Source organism: Megachile rotundata, chromosome 16 (assembly GCF_050947335.1).
Source record: "Megachile rotundata isolate GNS110a chromosome 16, iyMegRotu1, whole genome shotgun sequence".
Taxonomy (NCBI): Eukaryota; Metazoa; Arthropoda; class Insecta; order Hymenoptera; family Megachilidae; genus Megachile; species Megachile rotundata.
Window position 1 is genome coordinate 10,000,728 of NC_134998.1, and position 23,323 is coordinate 10,024,050.

Genomic DNA, 23,323 nt, shown 5'->3' on the forward strand with positions numbered 1-23,323 from the left:
TCCATCATTCCCCAATTCCCACATTCCTCAATTCCACATTCCCCAATTCCACTTTCCCCAATTCCTACATTTCCCAATTCCACATTCCCCAATTTTCACATTTCCCAATTCCACATTCCCCAATTCCATATTCGCCAATTTCCACATTCCCCAATTACCACATTTCCCAATTCCCACATTCCCCAATTCCAACATTCCCCAATTCCCACATTTCTCAACTCCCACATTCCCCAACTCCCACATTCCCCAATTTCCACATTTCCCAATTCCCACATTCCCCAATTCCACATTCCCAAATTCTCAAACTCCCCAAATTCCCATCTCCTCAAATTCCAAATTCCCCAAATACTTAATTTGCCAACTCTTTCCAAATTCTCTCTTCCCCAAATTACCCAAGCTCCCCAAAGTTCTCAATCTTCCATATTCTTCATCTTCCAAAGTTCCATCAAACTTTCCACCTCCTCAAACTTATCTCCCCCAAAATTCCCAAATTCCCTAATTTTCACTCCCTCAAATTCCAAACCTTCACTTCCACAATTCCCAAATTTTCACCACACTAAATCTCCAACATTCCAAGAAGACAACATGGCGCCCCACCATGTCCCCAGCAGTAGCTACAGCACTGTAAGCCACAGGCCCCACATATTTTCGCGTGACTGTTATCTTTCGCTCGAAACGTAAGCGTCGACAAGAAACATTTCTTTATCCTCCAATAAAAGACGGAATCTCACGTTCCGTCGAACTCTACTCGTCCGTTCCTCGAACGCCGTGATAATCGTGTCTAAATAAACCGCGATTATTCACGAAATTGTCGCTTATCTCGCGAATTTTCACGCTTCTTACTCCGTTTTATGATGAGTTCGTGTTAATCGTAGCGATAACGCGTATTAGCTAATCGTTGAATTGTCGTGCACCGCACAATGGCGGGGGATAATTAAATTGTTCATTGTTAACATCAACCGACTTCAATTAGACTCGCACGCAAATTAACCGTATAATTGTTCGCTAAACACCGCGTATACCGTTTTTAATGCCACCAACTACTTCCGACAAAGATATAACGAAAACATGTGTGCGCATTGTGTGAATTCTATAGCCATTAGGTCCACGTATGAACATTTCACCTTTATGGTTAGGTAGACACATAATGTGCCATGTATGGAACATTTTGGTTCATGCAAAATTTTCGGTCGTGCACAATTATTAATAAATACGTTGATGACGATATGTAGATAATTTGTTAATGTTCATAAGAAATTATGCGGGTGATGAAATGTTATGTCAATTTGGTAAAAAACCAACTTTGCAAGTTATTAGATTTGAACTTCAGATTGTAGCAAAATCGAGTTAAATTGATCACGATGTGCGTCACGGCTGCGTCATGGATGCGACACCAATACGTCAATAGTGCATCATGAGTGCGTCACGGGTGCGTCATGGCTGTAACACCAATGCGTCAAGAGCGCATCATGAGTGCGTCATGAATGCAACATGAATGCGTCACGGGTGCGTCAAAAGCGCATCACGAGTGCGAAATAAGAGCGATCATAAGACGCTTGGCGATGTAATGAGTGGAAATTTGGAACTTAGGAATTCCACGCGTGGAAATTTGGCGCTTGAGAATTCCACGCGTGGAAATTTGGCGTTTGGCGATATAACGCGTGGAAATTTGGCGCTTGGGAATTCCACGCGTGGAAATCTCACGCTTGGCGATATAACGCGTGGAAATTTGGCGCTTGAGAATTTCATGCGTGGAAATTTAACGCGTGGGGATCCCACGCGTGGAAATTTGGCGCTTGGGAATTCCACGCGTGGAAATCTGGCGTTTGGGAATTCCACGCGTGGAAATTTGACGTTTGGCGATATAACGCGTGGAAATTTGACGCGTGGGGATCCCACGCGTGGAAATTTGGCGCTTGGGAGTTCCACGCGTGGAAATTTGACGCTTGGCAATATAACGCGTGGAAATTTGGCGCGTGGGGATCCCACGTGTGGAAATTTGGCGCTTGGGAATTCCACGCGTGGAGACCTCACGCGTGGAAATCTGGCGCTTGGGAATTCTACGCGTGGAAATTTGACGCTTGGCGATATAACGCGTGGAAATTTGACGCGTGGGGATCCCACGCATGGAAATTTGGCGCTTGGGAATTCCACGCGTGGAAATTTGACGCGTGGGAACCCCACGCGTGGAAATTTGGCGCTTGGGAGTTTCACGCGTGGAAATTTGACGCTTGGCAATATAACGCGTGGAAATTTGGCGCTTGGGAATTCCACGCGTAGAAATCTCGCGCTTGGCAATATAACGCGTGGAAATTTGGCGCTTGGAAAATCCACGCTTGTGTTAATAGTGCACCATGAGTTCGACATAAATGCGTCATGGATGCGTCACGAGTGCGACATTAATGCGTCACTGGTGTATCACGAGTGCAACATAAATGAGTCATGGGTACATCACGAGTGCATCATTCAACAATATATACCCAATTTCCTACTCTGCATAAAAATGAAATTTGGTGCCCGCCACAGAAAATGTCTGCCAGCACAAAAGACCAGTTTGCAACTCTCCAATCACATTACCCGAGGACATTCAATTTTAAAACCCTAAAAATTTATAGTGGTAATTCAACGGCGAGGACCTGTATGCCATCGATCGTTCTTGCGGCCGTTCACGAAAAAATAAACGTGAAAGTCCCCGATGGCTCGTGTACACACTCGCGTACATGAATTCATCGATACCTCACGGCCAAACCAATTTCCTCTCGGTTCGATGCTTCCGAACGGGCATCGAAACTGTCCCGGCCGATTTATTGAATTATTTCAGATTATACCAGGCTAATGCCGATTGACACATCTTGCGGTTACGTAAGGTAACTCGGGCATTCCTTTCCCTGCTTGAGACATTCGGAATATTTGCGACATTTCCTAGCACGCAAGTTAGTTGTACAAGGCTCTTCGGGTGACACGACGCCATTTTGGAGACAGTGGGTTAATATTTGCGATATTAATCTTTTTATAAGTCACTCAATAATTCCGTAATTCATAATTTAAGTTCCAACTGTTTAAACCCCTAGGTCTGTGTTGACTAGTCTAACACACCTATGACGCAATTCACTGTATGCTTAACAGACACGTGTCCCTAAACACATTCCGCAAAAGGTACATAAAAGACGCAAACACGAATACATGACAGAAGGTTTAATCCACATAAAAATGTTTTTGATACAGTTGAAAATGTTACAGCCAGGCAGACATTAATGATTCCGAGTATACGTTGAAAGACGCAGGAGAATAGTTTCAGAACCGGTTAAACTCCCGCGACAACCTTGAGGAGAATTCTGCGGAGCGGCGAGGCAGACCACGTTTCATAGCGGGGTGGGGAAGCCTTACAAATTCTAATGGGCAAGTTCACGGTTCCTGAGCCCGTTACGACGCCTCGATCGTCCACACCGGGACGACTTCTCGATCGCGTACGCCCTCGGGCGATCGACCTTCCAACAACTCTTTCCCGTCGGAAGCTGACCGTCCGCTCGACTGTGCGGCTCAAAAGAATACAGGTGGATCGGTTATCGCAAGAGACTTTTGGTCAGTTGGTCCGAATGGCTATTAATTTGATATGAGGGCCGGACATGTTTCTCGGACTTTTGGTCAGTTGATCCACATGGCTATCAATTTGATATGACGGAAGAGACTGATCCGTTGGGAACGAAGGCTGACTTCAGCGTATACCCGTTTGGGTGAGGTCAGATTCACATTAATCTGCAGGTCCCTGAACCGTGTGCGTCGAAGTGCAGTCAGAAGTCTTGGAGTCTGCATCATGCCAATAACTGGTGCTACGAGGCTAATTAGGTAGTCGAATTGTTCCTAGCTTTGTCATCAAGTCTGTCGTTGGAAAGAGACAATAGTTTCTTGCCTATTTTTTATAATAACTGGTGCAAGCAAACGAATTGGACTACGTCAATGCTGCTAGCACCGGTTAGGGACCTAACTGTAGGTCTATAGCATCACTGAGACCTACAGTATCCTTAGAGTACCCATAGGATGCGTAGTATCCTTAGAGTACCCATAGCATCCCTAGGATCTATAGTATTCTTAGAGTACCCGTAACATTTCTAGGGCCTACAGTATCCTTAGAGTACCCATAGCATCTCTAGGACCTATAGTATTCTTAGAGTACCCATAACATTCCTAGGACCTACAGTACCCTTAGAGTACCCATAGCATCCCTAGGATGAATGTATCTAAGAACCCTATGGTACCTAGACCAGTCTAGAAGCAAGTTCAATAGCCCATTGCCACCGCTTATATTCCAAAAACCACAAGTGATCGTTTTCCCGATTTACCACAAACGGCCGCACCGCAGCATATGAAAGAGTGCCAAGGGCGCGACAGAGACGAACAGGTAACCGGTCGCAAACTAACTCGAAGCCCCGATTTTTCTCGCCGTCCGGTTCTTACGAGTGCTCGTCAAGCTAAACATCACTTTGTCCGTGGCAACGTATTAACCTAACGCGCCGAGCAGGAAACGGGTCTCCGTGATTATTTATAGTGCCCTGGCGTGCACTGGTTAAACGCGTTACCCGTTATTTCATCGGGCGACCAGCAGCCTAACAAGTAATACGATTTTCAAGGGCTGCTCTCGTACCGATGACGTCGTAATATTACCGCTTATGTTCACATTTTTGTAACTTGTACGATGTTAAATGGGCTGTCAAGAATGCGTCAAGTCTCTAATCAGGGGGATCATGATCTTCTTTGATTTTGGGATTTGTAGTTAGGACATAGGGATCCATGGATGCTCTGAGGACACTGTAGATCCCAGGGATGCTATGGGTATTCCTGTAAGGCCTATGGGTGCTTTAAGAATACCATGGGTCCTATGGGTACTCTAAGGATACCATGCATCCTATGGGTACTCCACGGATACTATAGGTCCTAGGGGTCCTATGGGTACTCTAAGGGTACCATGGATCTTGTGGGTACTCCACGGATATTATGGGCTCTAGGAGTCGTATGGGTACTCTAAGGATAACATGCATCCTATGGGTACTCCACGGATACTATAGGTCTTAGGGGTCCTATGGGTACTCTAAGGGTACCATGGATCTTGTGGGTACTCCACGGATATTATGGGCTCTAGGAGTTGTATGGGTACTCTAAGGATACCATGGATCCTATGGGTACTCCACAGATACTATAGGTCTTAGGGGTCCTATGGGTACTCTAAGGGTACCATGGATCCTATAGGTACTCCACAGATGCTACAGGTCCTAGAGGTCCTATGGGTACTCTAAGGATATCTTGCATCCTATGGGTACTCCACGGATACTATGGGCCCTAGAGATTCGATGGGTACTCAAAGGACACCATAGATCCTATAGGTACTCCATGGATACTATGGGTCCTACTAGTCCTATGAGATATTATTAAATAAAAATTTAATAACTCTAAAATTGATTGCGCAGTTATGGCGGCTAAACACAGTTGTGATCGATACAATATTATGTACGGTATGTTAAGTTTTGATATCTTCGCTCGTTTCAAGATGTTTCGCAGCGATTTGTCACGAAGCGCAATTAAAAATTACTTGCCAAACTGTTCCTCGTTGCCAGCTTTCCATTCTCGCGTGTTATCGCTCGCGAATAGCTGCACGAACATGGTGTCCACACAATATGGTCGCAGACAATATCAGCGCAGATCTCGAGCTTTTGTCCAGCTCTTTGTTCAATATTCGCTGCTGACGTACGTGTGTACTCGTCTTGCAGCTTCGTAATTATGATAGAGCGCTATTATCAAAAACTTGGCGCTAATTGTATCTCCGTCAATGATTTATCTTTAATTATCCTTCTTGTGAGATACTTCCGTTCTAATCTTTTTTCATGCACTAGTCACTCTAACCTCCGTACGCAATATGATCATTCGATACGTAGAGCGAACATAAAAATCCAAGGACACATTGCAATAAATTGATCATTTTGTATGCAACGTCAATAAAAATAATGGCAACCGTGTGTTACGCGTTGAGTTACTGTATCACCACGTGTTAGATTGCCACACACTATACGCTGAATGACCACAGGATCACTACACGTTGTATTACCACGCGTTAGATCACAATGCATCGTATATCTATGCACTAGATCGGCAAGCATCAAATATTTGCGTCCGATCACCATATATCACAGCATGTTGTATTGCCACGGTCTATGCGCTAGATCGCTTCGAATCAATACGGTAACGCCGTGGGCCAAATACCGATCGTCTTAGATCGCCAAGGGTCAAGTCTGACGCGTTACGTCGTCATGCGTTAAATATTCATCGTCTTAGGTCGTCAAGGGCCAAATATCGGTGCGTTTGATCACCAAGGGCTAGATATTGGCGCGTTAGATTACTAAAAGTTAGATATCGGCGCGTTAGATTAATAAACGTCAGATATCGGCGCGTTAGATTAACACAAGTTAGATATCGGCGCATTAGATTACTAAAAGTTAGATATCGGCGCGTTAGATTACCACATGTCAGATATCGGCGCGTTAGATTACCACACGCTAGATATCGGCGAGTTAGATTACCAAAAGTTAGATATCGGCGCGTTAGATTACCACATGCCAGATATCGGCGCGTTAGATTAACACAAGTCAGATATCGGCGCGTTAGATTACCACACGCTAGATATCGTCGCGTTAGATTACCACATGCCAAATATCGACACGTCAGATAACCACCCGCTAAATTTCCCCGCATATCAAGCATCAATTTCCTTCGCATTCAATAGCCACTAGTATTGAATTTTCGGCCCTACGGCAATATACCAAGAATCCATAAAACGCAATTTCGCACTCTACGCAATTCCAGCCATATATTTTTCTACAAATAAAGGAGCGAAACGAGAGAATGACGTTATAGAAAATTGCAGCACTCGATACGGTGGCAATCAACGTTAACAAATATTAAAAATCATGCGAATGAAAAACTGGATTCCGCGAAATCGCTTGGACGGTATACCGTTCTAATCCGCAGTACAAATATAGTTGATTAATTGGATTGGAAAGTCGATCCGTCTGTCGCGGGGAATCCCTGATTATCCGAACTGTACGATCAAAATGATTGATTAATTAAAAGAAACAAACGATCGTCATTAATCCTTTGCCCTTTGTCAGGTGCGTCAGAACTAATCATAGTTACAATATTTCCTTAATCCACAAGTGCATCATGGGTGCGTCAAGAGTGCATCACGAGCGCGTCATAAGAGCTATCATAAGACGCTTGGCGATATAATGAGTGGAAATTTGGCACTTGGGAATTCCACGCGTGGAAACATGGCGCTTGGCGATATAACGCGTGGAAATTTAGCACTTGGGGATTCCACGCGTGGAAATTTGGCGCTTGGGAATTCCACGCGTGGAAATCTCACGCTTGGCGATATAAAGCGTGGAAATTTGGCGCTTGAGAATTCCACGCGTGGAAATCTGACGCTTGGGATTCCCACGCGTGGAAATCTGGCGCTTGGGAATTTGACGCGTGGAAATTTGGCGCTTGGCGATATAACGCGTGGAAATTTGGCGCTTGAGAATTCTACGCGTGGAAATCTGGCGCTTGGGAATTCCACGCGTGGAAATCTGGCGCTTGGGAATTCCACGCGTGGAAATCTCACGCTTGGCGATATAACGCGTGGAAATCTGGCGCTTGGGAATTGGACGCATGGAAATCTCACGCTTGGCAAAATAACGCGTGGAAATTTGGCGCTTGGTAATCCCACGCGTGGAAATTTGGCGCTTGGTAATCCCACGCGTGGAAATCTGGCACGTGGCGATATAGCACGTGAAAATCCGACGCTTCGCGACCTAATACGTAGAAGTTTGACCCCTGCCGATCTAACGCATCGATGTGACGTGTATCGATCTAACGCGTAATTTGACACATAGCAGTCCACCGCGTCGGTATTTGGCGCAGGCGACCTAATGCATCGATATTTGGCACGTGACAATCTACCGGGTAGGAATGTAGCGCGTAGTAATCTAAGCCATGGCGATTTGGCGCATTCCGGTTTAACACGTATAAATCTGCCGTGCGATACAACTGTGCCGACGTGTTCCAGTACAATAGGCGGCAATATAACGTGACTATTCAAGTATTATACTGTTCTCAAAAGATATATATTACGATGGCCTCCAGTGTATCGGATTTAATAGAAACTGCTTCCTCGTTAAAGGACTAATTTCAGACGACTCTAGAGTCCATTCATAGCGATCCGTGCCATAAATCAGGTTTGTCCGTGTAACAAACAGCTGAGTAACGAGTGATGTAACGCGTTACTCAATATTTGGAAGCATCATGCGTATTGGAACGCGTGCAGCTGATCGACCTTTCTATTTCCGAAGTAGCCGCAGGCCTTTTTAAGCTTACGAAACGTAATCGCGAATCTTTGGTGTCAAGGCGGCTAGATACGATGACACTCTTCCGGCATGACGGGAAATTACGTGGCTCGCTTGCTTATAACTTTGATGATTGAATTGATGGAGATTCGAGCGAATCTAACTGAAGTAATTTTATAAAATAGAAAAATTATCCTAAAATTTTTACTCTGAAAGTTTTGACGAATGTCGAAGGTCATTTTGATAACCTGGAACTTGCATTTGAAGCTTGCGACGATGATGCAATTGCGACAGGCATTTCATTCTCGAAACTTTCAGCGCGAGTGCGGACTGTTTACAGAGACATTCCGCAGAAAAACGAAGCAGACGCATAAATAACGTAAGCTATTGATCAAATAAGACAAATGCAATACGGTACAATTAACAGAAATTATATGCCGTTTCCGGTAACGATAATTGCACCATTATACGACCGTTTATTGCGCGTGTAATTGCACACAGCTAGTAATTACTTTTCCAAAAAGAAAAAAGGAAAACTGCCGGCGGCGTTTACCAGATCACATAGATTTCTTGCGTGGCAGGAAAAGACGAAGAATTCCTCCATCGCGACACGATTGCGCGATGCGTGTCAATGCCACGTGCTCGTGGGGAAAAAATAAACGGATTATGAAATGCTCCGATCATCGATTTTTATAGGGGAAAACGATGAAACGGCGTTTATGAATCAATAAAGCAATTCTCCCGCGTCCGAGTGGAATGATCGAGCGTTCAGGCTCACATTGTCCTATTTCGCCTCGAGAATATTAATGTCGCGGAATTTCTAACGCGAGAGCATTAATTAAACTTCTTAGCGACGACGGAGATACGAATGCGAATTAACCTCTTGCACTATGACGAGTCTGATTTGTGACACACTCATGATGCACTCTAGGCACTTTTGACAGAAGCATGGGATACCCAAGTGTCAAATTTCCACGCGGTATATCGCCACGCGCCAGATTTCCACGCGTGGGATTCCCAAGCGCCAAGTTTCCACGCGTTATATCACCAAGCGCCAGATTTCCACGCGTGGAATTCTCAAGCATTAAATTTCCACGCGTGGAATTCTCAAGCGCCAAATTTCCACGCGTGGAATTCTCAAGCATTAAATTTCCACGCGTGGAATTCTCAAGCATTAAATTTCCACGCGTGGAATTCTCAAGCGCCAAATTCCCACGCGTGGAATTCCCAAACGCTAGATTTCCACGCGTGGAAATCCCAAGCGCCAGATTTCCACGCGTGGGATTCCCAAGCGTCGAATTTCCACACGTGGAATTCCCAAGCGCCAGATTTCCACGCGTGGAATTCTCAAGCATTAAATTTCCACGCGTGGAATTCTCAAGCGCCAAATTCCCACGCGTGGAATTCCCAAACGCTAGATTTCCACGCGTGGAAATCCCAAGCGCCAGATTTCCACGCGTGGGATTCCCAAGCGTCGAATTTCCACACGTGGAATTCCCAAGCGCCAGATTTCCACGCGTGGAATTCTCAAGCATTAAATTTCCACGCGTGGAATTCTCAAGCGCCAAATTTCCACGCGTGGAATTCCCAAGCGTCAAATTTCCACGCGTGGAATTCCCAAACGCCGAATTTCCACACGTGGGATTCCTAAGAGCCAAATTTCCACGCGTGGAATTCTCAAGCATCAGATTTCTACGCGTTACATCGCCACGCTCCGAATTTCCGCTCATTATATCGCCACGCGCCAAATCTCAGCGCTGCTGTCCACGCGTTAAATCATCACCCACTAAATCCTCACGCAGCCAAATCTTCATCCATCCATCGTGAAGCTCCACGCGTTATATAGCATGATTCTCCGCAAAAAAGTGATAGATTCGTCAAAATAATCGGCGTCGGCCATAAATTCTCAAGGAGCACGATGGGTGGCACAAGAGAGACGCACCGATAATGCACTGGTGCACACAGGTCGCTGACAAATTGCTCGTGCAGACTCTGCGTTTAAATTGCCCCATGACCGCCGACCTGGCTGCGTAACTCACGTTGTTTGGCCATTAACGTCGATTATTTCAAGTATGCACATCTATGTCACGTATGCCCGTAAATCCTACCTTTCAATCGGGCCACTCGCTGTTCACGTCCGTGAACTCGATTTGGTTCTTCTGTCCCCCAAATCGCTAAATATGCGAGGTGTATTAAGGATGATTGTAGTCATGGGACTTGAAGATGATCGTAGTTCTTTGAACGATCTATCATTTGGAGATTAGGGTGGCTTGGATGCGACTGTAAGAGCGGTGCTGATTGGCAGTTAGCGATGGGTGACTATTAGGATTACGGATCCACGAGTAGCATTTAGCGATGGATGAGTATAGTCACTGTCAGAACAGAGAATAGCTGGTGATCATCCTTGGAGATTATTATAGTCATTCATATCACGTATCAACACTTATGTGATGGGTGACTATAATCATCAGCTCACATGAGGGATCTTAAATCAACATCCTTAGTGACCTAGTCTATAGTCACTTTAGACAAACACAGAGGGATTTGTAGTGACGGATGATACTCATCGCTATTACTCAGAATAGTGATGACTAGTCACAGCTAATGTACCTGTCAGGGTAGCTGTGAATGATCTGTTGCAGAGACAGTCATTCCACAGTGTGCCCACGCTGTATCGTCACATGCTTCTTGAACAGTCAATGATGACTATAGTCTAGTCAATATAGACCTAGCAAGTATTCTTCTGAATAGCAGAATATGACTGTACATAATTTTGTAGTCATCTTCAGCACACCTATATTGTGGGTGCCTATTCAAATTGCTTTAATCCTCAATGATGGGTGACTAATCCTATGCAAATAACACAGGAAAAGCAATTAGACTATCAAGTAGCCTAGTCTCATCTTCAATCACACGAGTTCATTGAACCATACAGTCAACGCGATTATCGTCTGCATCAGGTAATGGATCTGGACTGCATTTGTTTTCTATGGAACAACAGACGTGATTGGAACACATTAAGGCACGTTCTTAATGCACGTTAATGCGTACCACACGAAGGCAAGGTCGTTTGATAGGGCAAAATGGATACAGGTCATCTGACCCATATTTAGATTGGCGTAATACTGGGGCCGCTTAATAATCTAGATTGCAGCTACAATTTGAACCTTGTGTTCGATTTTGATAATAAACTTAAAGCTGCTGTCCAGTGTGGTCGTATATTCAGGTAATTTGTAATGCAGGGTTTCCACAAGTTAAATTACGTGTACGCGAGTCAATTGGCACGCGCCAAATCGCTGTGCGCTAAATACCCACGCGACAAATCTCTACGCACCAAATTCCTGCGCGTCAAACCCCTACGCGCTAAATAACTAAGCGCCTAACCCCCACGCAATAAATACGCGAGCGTCGGAGTGCTATGCACGGAGTCCTTATGTCAGAAATTCCTATGTTAGAAATTCCTGGGTGCTAATTTCCTGCGTGACAAATCCTTACGTGTTAATTTAACATGTTCCGAATCCCTACGCGTTAATTTCACACGTTCCGAATCCTTACGCGTTAATTTCACACGTCCCAAATCCCCACGCGTTAACTCCACGCGCCCCAAATCCCTACGCGTTAATTCCACGCGCCCCAAATCCCCACGCGTTAATTCCACACGTCCCAAATCTCTACGCGTTAACTCCACGCGCCCCAAATCCCTACGCGTTAATTCCATACGTCCCAAATCCCTACGCGTTAATTCCACGCGCCCCAAATCCCTACGCGTTAATTCCACGTGCCCCAAATCCCTACGCATTAATTCCACACGTCCCAAATACCCACCCACCAAATTTCCACGTCCCAAATTGCACAAAATCCTTATACTTTAATTCATCGACTAAACTCTCAGCAGCAAAGCGTCCCACCTTCCGAGTGAATGAAAGAGTGTCACCTGCCACCATTCAATCGCCCCAAAATCAATGTTCGCCGAAGAATGGATACCCATCGCGGTCGCATAGAAACGAAATGAATTATGAAGCGAAGAAATAAGCAGTTTCATAAAAATCGAAGTCCCGTCGACCCGTAGACGAGTCGAGGACAAGCGAAGCTCGCTAGTGTTAAACGAATGACTCAACCGACTCATTATCGAGGCAACGGCCAAGAAATTACAGACCTATTCTCATGTCTTTACAAACGTTTTACGTGGAAGCGTGATGAGATTTTTGCTTAAGATCGACGTTAATTGAACGCTTCGCAGTTATTGTAAGCGTTAAAAGGAAAAACCGGTGGTCGCGGTTGCTATTTTCAGCCTCATTAACGTCATCAAACCTGTCGCGTTTAATGGTAATGACCTTGTCCTGGACAATCCACCGGGTACAAAGTACCTATTTATTTGTCCAATGGTGTTAAGCCCATGGACGGACGTCTTTATGGCCTGTAGGTTTACAGAATATATATGGACTTTATTATATTGCTTGATTGTGTAGGGTAGTTTTTTTTGGATACTGGCTAGATGCAGAAGTGTACACTCTGATATAGAGGACGTCGTATCTTTGCGTTAGGTTGTCATGCATCATATGCTTATGTGTTAGGTGGACGTGTGCCAAGACTCTAGGCGTCATTTTCTAATTTCCTACGCGTTAATTCCACACCTTCCAAATCCTTACGCGTCTCAAATCTTCACGCGTTAATTTCACACGTCCCGAATCCCTACGCGCTAAATTCCACGCGTCCCAAATCCCTACGCGTTAAAATCCACGCGTCCCAAATCCCTACGCGTTAAATTCCTACGCCCCGAATCCCCACGCGTTAAATTCCTACGCCCCGAATTCCCACGCGTTAAATTCCTACGCTCCGAATTTCCACGCGTTAAATTCCTACGCTCCGAATCCCCACGCGTTAAATTCCTACGCCCCGAATTTCCACGCGTCCCAAATTCCTACGCGTTAAATTCCTACGCCCCGAATCCCCACGCGTTAAATTCCTACGCCCCGAATTTCCACGCGTCCCAAATTCCACGCGTCCTAAATCCCTACGCGTTAAATTCCTACGCCCCGAATTTCCACGCATCCCAAATTCCTATGCCCCGAATCCCCACGCGTTAAATTCCTACGCCCCGAATTTCCACGCGTCCCAAATTCCTACGCGTTAAATTCCTACGCCCCGAATCCCCACGCGTTAAATTCCTACGCCCCGAATTTCCACGCGTCCCAAATTCCACGCGTCCTAAATCCCTACGCGTTAAATTCCTACGCCCCGAATTTCCACGCATCCCAAATTCCTATGCCCCGAATCCCCACGCGTTAAATTCCTACGCCCCGAATTTCCACGCGTCCCAAATTCCTACGCGTTAAATTCCTACGCCCCGAATCCCCATGCGTTAAATTCCTACGCCCCGAATTTCCACGCGTCCTAAATCCCTACGCGTTAAATTCCTACGCCCAGAATTTCCACGCATCCCAAATTCCTATGCCCCGAATCCCCACGCGTTAAATTCCTACGCCCCGAATTTCCACGCGTCCCAAATTCCTACGCCCCGAATTCCCACGCGTTAAATTCCTACGCTCCGAATTTCCACGCGTTAAATTCCTACGCCCCGAATCCCTACGCTCCCAATTCCAACGCGCTAAATTTCTACGTCTCAAATTCCCACGCGTTAAATTCCTATACCTCAAATCCCTACGTGTGAAATTCTCATACGTCCCAAATCTCCATGCGCCAAATTTTGACGTCCCAAATCCCTTCACCTAATCCCCCGCGCATTAACTCCCTACGTCCGAAATCCTTGCGTGGTAAATCCCTGCGCCATAATACAACGCTAATTGGATCACCGGCTACAAAGACGCGGATAATTTTCAGACAGACAGGAAGAAAGTTTCACTGGATTTTCTGGGAACAAATAGATAGTTCTCTCTCCTTTGTTTCGTAACAGAGTATTACTGCAGCGTTTGGTAATAGAGTTATTATCAAGTTGAAAGCCGTCTCGTACATCGGCCGGGTATTCAATTAGAAACGTAATGGCAGCAGAACAGCTTCTTTTGTCCGGAATTAGGAATAGTCGGGCTTCTAGGGCTAGAAATGACGTGATGTAAGAAATTATCCTAATATTCTTGATCGTACAATCAGAGAAGTTTATTTGATAGAATATGGGACGAGTAAAATCACCGCTGTATCGACTTTCACAAGGGAACGCTACCATTCGTTTACTATCGATCGCAAGGGGATTTTGTTGGCACAAGGAAAGGAATGCGGTACACTTGACTTTCAAGGGGTCATCATCGCCCCGTTCATCCAAACCAATCCTTCCATTTTAAAGCAAGACCCAGTATAAAAACATAGAACATAACTCAAGGGACAACCCGATGCGTCAAAATTAGAACTTTCAGTTTTCTTCGAAGAGCAAATTGCACGGGAAACGATGCATTAATTAGAAATCTCGAGAATTCCCCGCGTTCTAATTTCTCCAGGAAAACTCGACGCTCGACGGATCGATCTCGATCGCGATCCCGAAACGCCCACCGCATCCGGTCGTTCATCCGGCGGTTTCCGGAAGTAGGCGTAGGTGACCGAAATTGATACGAAGTAGCTCTAGAGAGAGCTTTTCTTTCACCTCGCACTCTCTTACACGTGCCCCGAGCCCACACCGTTATCGAACGATAACGAGCGTCACTGCGTCTCAATAATCTCTTCCTCTTTATTGCTTGTTATTCAACAAGTAAACACCATGTATCACATTTACAACGAGCCATTACTTATATCGGCTTGGTGACTATTTCTGATGGTGACTATAAGGAGTTGTGGACTATACAGTATAGCCACATATGACTATATGTGGCTACATGTGGTATCACATCATATGATATGCATCCAATTAGTGACGGCCTTACGTAGAGATTTAACACACAGGGACATCTACTGCATAGGAATATTTCACACTTGGCGCTTCACCACATACAGATTCATCCCATAGGGATTTCATGGGGGTATCAATGTTCAGCGCATAGAGCCAGTGCGTAGGGATTTGGCGCATAGGGACTTGACGCATAGAGTTATTGATGCGTCGGGATTTGGCGCAGAGGGTGATCGGCACGTCCACGTCGCATAGGGTTATTGGTGCGTACAGACTTGTCACATAGTGTTATCCCATAGAGGCATTTAGCACCTATTTAGTACGCAAGCATGTACTGCGCAACAATTAATGCGCAAGAATTCGGTGCACAGGGTAACTGGTGCGTAGGGATATAGGCATTCGATGCGCAAAATCCTTGCGCACGTTCAGTACAGGGATTTAATGTGACACTTAGGGAATTCACATGAGGCAGTACATAACGATCTAACGTCATCTAACGTGTTCGGTACATGTTGATGTATAAATTGAACTACTCAGTGCTTCCACATTTCAAACTCCAGAGTATAATGATGACTCTCACGCGAGAGCACGTCCAAACCATAAATCACGAATTGCGACAAAGGCACAATCGCTAATAAAAAGCGGACACTCAAGGAATACCTCGGTATGAATTGAGTGAAAGTTTATCAACTAGTTGTGCCACCGGGGGGACAAAAACGGGCATCCGATCATTATGGATTTCTGCGGTCGATCGTTAGTCATCTTCCACTTTGAACGACTTCTGCCTCGATTTCACCGGCCGTTGCTTAAACGTTGATTCATGATCCTGAGCCAGGTCGAAAGAAACGTGGCTTGTTAGCGATGGTTACCTAACCCGAGCCACCGGTGATAATGACACGTTGCTGGTTCGATCTTTTTGCCTGGTCTCTCACTACGCATGAATGACTGCGAACGAGCATGGCAATGGCTTCATTGTTGGATCGTTAGACACGCCGTTGTGTTGCGCGGCCCACGAATTGACCAGCGCGTTTAACTTTCCCGGGCAAAAACCCTGAAAATCTTGTGTTTCGAAAGCGTGGATAGTTAATCGAGGAATCATTTTTTATCGAAAGCGAGGAGTCATCTTCTGGTTACGCCATCTTTGATTCCCTTTAATTGATACCCTCCGTATGCCCGCGAGTCTATAATCTTAATTCAAACAAAGTAGCAAGATCTTTCCTGCGGCATCCTTGCCTCAATTATTCTCAATTATCGTTTGCTTTCGTTCTCGAGAAATTTAAAACCGAGTGCACATGTACCTGATAGTAGCCTTATATAGACTTGCCCTATGCCCTGGTTCTGCCAAGACACTGGCTTTAACCAGTTTCCTCTTGTTTGCAGCAAGCAGTCAGAGGAGGTCGAGGATCTGAACCATGCTCAGATCCTGATCGCGGAGCAGCACGGGCCCCTCCGGGGTGGAGAGGTGGTGGAACAGGGCACCAAAGACTTCCAAGGAACATAGGGCAACCAGGGTGTGCTAAGCGGAGGGCACGGTCCTGGAGGAGGCTGGAGAATGAGCATGTTCAGCATACTGCGTAGAAATTGGGCACTTCGCGTGTCGGTGGTGCTCAACATCTGCGTGTTGCTCTACGTATGCGCCCACTTCGGCTCCTCCGGGCCCTGGATCGAGGAACCGCCTACCAACTGGGCGGCGCCGTTGCAGTCGGACACTTTTGGCGCCGTGGAACTCGTTAACGGTACCCAAAAGGGTGCCACGTCGTCGGCACTGCCCGCTACCAAGGGTGCCCATGGCGCCAATGCGACCAGCCTAGCTAGGACGAGGCTGTTAACCACCAGGCCGTCTCCTGAGGGCAAACTCGAGACTGTTGACAACAGTCGTGGCCGTAATCAGACGGTAAGTGAGCTTGCGGGTTAGGGTAGACGTGATCGTCTGAATTGCGCTGATTTTGCTGGGGTGCTCACTTAAGCACATTAGCACACCAGATTGATGGCACCACGTTACAGTCCTCCACCACAGATTTATGTTGCCTCAAGGTTTCCTTGAGAAAAAAGTGACACTTGAAGTTTCATGGTAAACTGAACACTGCACCAAAATATTCACAATGATCAACCACCGTGTCCACTTGTTCGGATAATCGAATCTCCGTATTCAATGCTATCCTTGTAAATTCACGCTTGTTAGATTATAATAAATCAAACTGGTAGCCGAGAAATTGAGTCGTTAGATGAGGAGCTCGATAAAACGTGATTTTCCTTCGACCTTTCCTCTCAATTATCGCAATTGTACGAGAGATTCTTGCACTTGGCTCGAGCGAAGAGCTATGACTATGACTGTTAATCGTGGCAGCTCAATCTATTCCATGACATCATGATGTTAACAAATCAACTGCTTCTGATCGAATCAACGATCGACCCGTGAAATTACCCGCGCTACAGGATATAAATAACAACTCGGCGAATAATTCATTGACCCTTGTGAACAGCTGATCGTCTGGGAGAGTTGGTCGGGAAAAAGTGACGTATACAGAGAATTATGAATTCTAGATCACTGAAGAATTCAAAAAGGAGACTTATAAATAAATAATAAAATACGTGGTCGAAAATATTATACCGTGTACATTCGATCTTTTGGAAGGAAGGTTAGCTAAGAACCTCTCTTGTTTCCAACCTCGGCCCGACAAGATTACCGATGGACGAAGAATCTCGATGGGCAGGTTCATCCTTTTTTCACCTTTTATCGCGTATATTTCGTTCACGGCTGACGTCACTGCTTTTACCTTCCCCTCAGAACCTTTCACCAGCATACTACTTTTTTTGTTTCCTTCAAATAACTGGTTAACGTCGGGGTGATCCTTTTTCTTCCGCTGAGGGCAAGAACTAATTTTTTCATTTTATATACTGTGCCATTTTGTGGTACTTTCAGACCTCTTACAAATTGCTGATTAAGAACAGCTTTCTTTCATTTCTTTTTCCCGTCGTATTTAGGGAATAATTTGCATTGATTTCATATTGACTGTTCTTTGTCTTAAGGTAAATAGCAGCCTACCATCGGCCCGATCAACGATGAGCCTCAAGGAGGCCATCCTCTGCAACGAGAAGTCCCTGAATCCGAGGAGGGCCCAACGTGGCGACTACTGGGTCCTTTACAACTACGTGCCGATGAGCATGGCTGTGAGATGCTGGGAAAGCGTGACCTACACCACTCACGCGGACTACACGTTCCTGGACAATCTGGAACCGTTGCTAGAGCGATGGAGGGCGCCGATATCGATTGCGATGCACGCCCCTGGCACAGACTTCGCGGCGACGCTGGACGCCATCAAATACTCGAGAAACTGTGGCAGCCCACTGATCTCGCAGCTGGTCACCTTTCACGTCTTCTTCAGTAGTAAACACGTGCCAAAAGTGGTGGGTATATCTATGACCCTAGGCTAGCTACGATAATTAAGAATATAAGAAATCACGCTGGCCCTGCGGGTAGTCCATTGATATAACTCGAAGGGACCTCCGAAGGAGCTTGACATTAACATCTGTTTCTTCCATGCAGGTACCTCCAAGCGAAAAGGTCATGTCTGACACGTACAACTGCTCGCTGGGACCGCCATGGGTGAACGTGACGTTTTCGAAGATGTACAAAAACGAGAAGAAGCTGCTGTATCCCGTGAACGTCGGCCGCAATATAGCGAGGGAATCAGCGCCGACGCATTACGTGTGCGCCAGCGACATCGAGCTTTATCCGAGCCCTAACTTGCCCGCGAAGTTCCTCGAGATGATCAGGCGGAGAGACCAGCTGAGCCTCTACAAGCCTAACCCGAAAGTTTTTGTACTGTCCATCTTCGAAGTGGACGAGAAGAGCCAGCCGCCTAATAACAAAACTCAGTTGGTAAGTCAGGCGCCATGTTTAATATACAAACATCTCTGGGAAGGAAGATGGCCGTCATATTCCCTGCACTGTTGTGCCTTATTGACCTCCGATCCTCGTACAGATATAAGTGGACAGAGAGAGCGGAAGACAGGGAAAAGTTATTATTAGCCGCAAAATGGAAGCACATGAAAGGATAGCGCGGGTCCGTTCACACTTGACATTTAAGCAAAGAGAGATTGGAGGTAATTAAGTGCGTGCGAAAGAGCATGACAACGACTGCACAACGTCTGACAATGCGTTAAATGGCACAGACACGAGGGTCATTTAATCAATGTCGCTTCCTTTGACCGTGGACCTTGATGCGCACAATTAATGGCGTTGGGAAGTGCAGCTGGCGACTGCCCGCACTTCCATCAAATATTCTATTCAATTATATCAACTTTCTCGTTTGGTTCAGCTTCCTTTCTGTGAATACTATGTATCTCTTGAAACGAGATTTCTCTTGGAGCGTTTGCTTTCTGATTGAGATGTTTATTTGCCTTGCAGGCTCAGATGTTGAAGGCTGGCACGGCTATTCCTTTCCACAAGAAGCTATGCTCCAGCTGCCATAACGTTCCTCGAAGCAAAGAGTGGCAGGAAGCGCCGGAAACCGAAGGTCTTCACGTGTTCCACGTTGGTAAACGGACTGGCAGCTTCGTCCACTGGGAGCCGATCTTCATAGGGACCAATCATGATCCTCTCTACGACGAGAGGCTCAGTTGGGAAGGAAAAAGCGACAAGATGACACAGGTAGCTTTACAAAACTCCACTGTAAATAACTCCACTGCAACGTCGGATTCTTTCTTATCGCTCCCTTATCGGTCAAATTATAAGATCTACTGCTTCCACAGCAATTAAGTATGAATGGCCAGAATTATCAGCGAGTTCATTTCTAATCTAGGGTTACGCGTTATGCGTCCTCGACTACGACTTTCTCATCCTGGACAACGCGTTCCTTATCCATCGGCCGGGTATCAAGATCTTCAAGAAGGATCCACACAGAGAGATGCTCACCGCCAAGACGAACGCCTTGATAAAGAAGATAATCGTCCCGGAATTGAAAATCCTGTACGGTACGCGGAAGGGCTGTGCCGTGTAGCCTTCAGAGATAAGAGCACGTTGCGTGCTCCATAGGTGTCCTATAGTGAAGTGGCAGCACCTGCGACCGTCCTCGACGTCCAGGATGTCCGTGATGCAACGAGACACCAGCGATGGTCGCAGCAAACTTCTTCTGATCAGACGTGGCTTCGGAGTACAGGTCCACGCTCGCGTTTCCGATGAACCTGCGAAGCGAATCGTCGGACATTATAGAAAATAACGCCAATTGACACGGTGCCGAAAAATAGAGAGTATCTTCAAAGGGACAACCTCGCGTTTGACTTCTCCTATGATTGTTAGTTCCTGCAACGAGTTACATATTGTACTACATCACTCCTTCGTTTCTCGCTGACTTTTTTCATCCTCTTCTTCTTACGCAGTACAAAATGGCAGCATGAACAGAACATCACAGACTCGTGGCGAGTAGTTCTCTTCACTTGTAAAAGGATCTTGTTACACGTATTTTTCACCCGGAGGATAGCTAGAGTAATTGTACATACTAGTGTTGAAAACGGTGCCTCGTATATATATTATATATATACATATATCTATACGTTTACAACAATGTTGTGGTTCGGTGAATGTGTGCATTTCTGTTCCCTCTTCTCTTCAAGGGGAGAGAATAATTGTTTTAAACGAGCATCTACGTATGCAGAAACATGCCAAAAAGTACACTGCTCAAGTTAATTAAGCGATCTTGTATTTGGAATGCAATTCCTTCGAAGGAAGTTTTATACCGATAGGATTTTTAATGACTTTTGTTTCAAAATGGGTTATGATCCTCTAATTATTTTGAACAGTGTAACAGAACTCTGCACTTCTACTTTTAATTAAGTTTATTTATCATCTCATAGGAAGTGTAGAGCGTTGCTATCATCCAAATGACTGAAGTCATATCTTGTTTTCATCAGTGATGTTTCGTTACTCTTAACGTATTTATGTTGCAACACAAACCTATCATGTAATATTAAGCGATTTGGTTACGAAATATGCGAAACCAAATAAACGTGTATAAAATGTAAAGATGCGTAATCACACACTTAAGTCAGATACAACGTTATTTCGTTAACTGTTTAGTTTTGTGTTCTTCAACGAATAACGTGGGAAAAGTAATCGAACACGAAGCCAGAAACATTTTACTCTCCAAGACTGAAGAACATTTGATAACAGTTTACTAGGACATATATCCTAATAATCTTTGAACGTCGAGTCATTAGTTGTTTAACGATTCTTTACTTAGCGTAATGAATTAATATTAACGTGTTTCTTTGTACACTTCTATTGCCGATGAAAAATTGGTGCTTCCAAGGGTAGAAATTGTTTTTTCTAATCGCTGAAGAAAGTCTCGGGATGTAAGAATAATTTCTCGCGTAATACGTTACGTAATTATGTGCTAATATTTTTACTCGATAACTACTCGAAAAAAGTATTATACGTAGATCACATTCGGGAAGAAATATTTCAACTTTGCGTGTCATTGTATGAATATCTTAAATATTGTAAATATGTCTGTACCTTTAAGCGTAATGTAACTTGTACTATTTTACACAATCGGTTAGGTACTGAATGTGAATTTCAATACTCTAAGGTAAGAAACGTGCTGTCATGAAATGTTCGACGCGTCCATGGATTGCAAATTGCTATAATTTTATCGACGAAAACGTAAAACAGTTTTCTGAGGTTTCTTCAGGACATTTAACACGCAGTATATTTTCACTTGGTTACAATATGTTTTTCTTTTATCAGTGAAATCAGAAACTGTCAAACAAGCCATGGCAGTAAATGAGTGAGATAGTAAAAATGTGCATAATCCAACTAAGGGTACTCTCACTAGTCAAAAACTTAAGTCACTATTTCTTAGTAACCAATTGTACGTTTAAGTTTTCTGACGTTAACATGTTGACTGTATCTACAATGGGTGACATATAGTTGAATTTCCATAGAAATCCACCAACTATGTTATTAACAATTCTATTACTTAGTTAAAAATAATGAAAATTTGGTAAAGCAATGTTAGATTAAATTTCCAATAGCTTCACCGTAGCAATCAACGTGTTAATACTGAACTGTTCAAGTGAGTAAGTTTCTTTTTGTGCGAGTACTCTGAATAGTGTGTGACGCATGCACAATGCACACAATTATAATATTACAATACTACATTATACATACACACACATTTGCAACATCTTTTTTATCAATGCCCCGAGTAATCTGAAAAAGGCTACAAGTGTAAATATGATTTTGTTTTTAAGACTTGGTAAACTAATAATGTCAGTAATGTCTCACTAATTGGGGCAATATTGTGTAAAAATACTGACTCATCTTTTTGTGATAACTATAGGGCACAAGCTAATTACTATTTCAATTGTTTCACTGATTATGGATATGAAAAACAGTTTAGTTGAATTCCAATTATCATAAGAAAACAGTTTTACAAATTGCATTTTAAGTGGATTGAAATTATATGGAAAGATATTGGAGAGAAGACAGGGTATTGTCGTGCAAAAAGGAAATGATTTATAATTATATTTTATGGTGGAGGTTTAAATTTCTTTTAAATGATTGATCTACAAATTATCATTTTAATTTTTATTAAGTTTTAAAAAATATTTATTTGGTGTAAACACTGCTCAGTAATTGTACAATTCTTATAGATACCAGTGATGCATTTTCACATAAAGGTCCTGATAAATAATTTCACTTGTGAAATCAGATTTCTATGACAGGATAAGTTCCTTTTATGCTCTTGCCTTTTTTTTAATTCGTCGGGGCTGTGCAATCCGGTGTAATGATTGCTGGTAAATAATAATGTGTATTCTGTGCCTTATTGTCTTTATCTTTAATGCGTATATGCGTATGCGTGTGCGTTTGAAAGTAGCGTGTTTGACTTGAAAGCACTCTAAAATACCCACTCAATTGTAAGTAGTTAATCATAATAATAAAAATGTTTCTAAGGTGCGTATGCATCTTTGAACTCCTTACTATAAAAGGTAAATTCTTACTCTTGCTGGATCAGTTTCCTTCAAGACTTTCCCAGTGTACCCACTAAAAATCAATTCGCATGAAAAGTTTAGGAATATCACATAATTTTAATGATGCATGACACCATAAGACATT

The 23,323-nt window shown here is 44.3% G+C and overlaps 1 protein-coding gene across 3 annotated transcripts in view; it reads left to right on the forward strand.

Annotated features, from left to right (window-relative positions):
• The window catches only part of LOC100877840 (beta-1,4-glucuronyltransferase 1), a 37,182-nt gene extending 13,987 nt beyond the window's left edge, over positions 1-23,195 (forward strand). For 2 of the 3 annotated variants that reach the window (XM_003702461.3, XM_076541530.1), the window contains exons 2-6: positions 16,585-17,098; positions 18,235-18,612; positions 18,752-19,087; positions 19,616-19,858; positions 20,010-23,195. In XM_003702461.3, the coding sequence (XP_003702509.1) occupies positions 16,757-17,098; positions 18,235-18,612; positions 18,752-19,087; positions 19,616-19,858; positions 20,010-20,207 (1,497 nt within the window). In that variant the 5' untranslated portion in view covers positions 16,585-16,756 and the 3' untranslated portion in view covers positions 20,208-23,195. The remainder of the gene's footprint in view (positions 1-16,584; positions 17,099-18,234; positions 18,613-18,751; positions 19,088-19,615; positions 19,859-20,009) is intronic. The other variant, XM_012283495.2, reaches the window with a different exon arrangement.
• Positions 23,196-23,323: the final 128 nt, after the last annotated feature.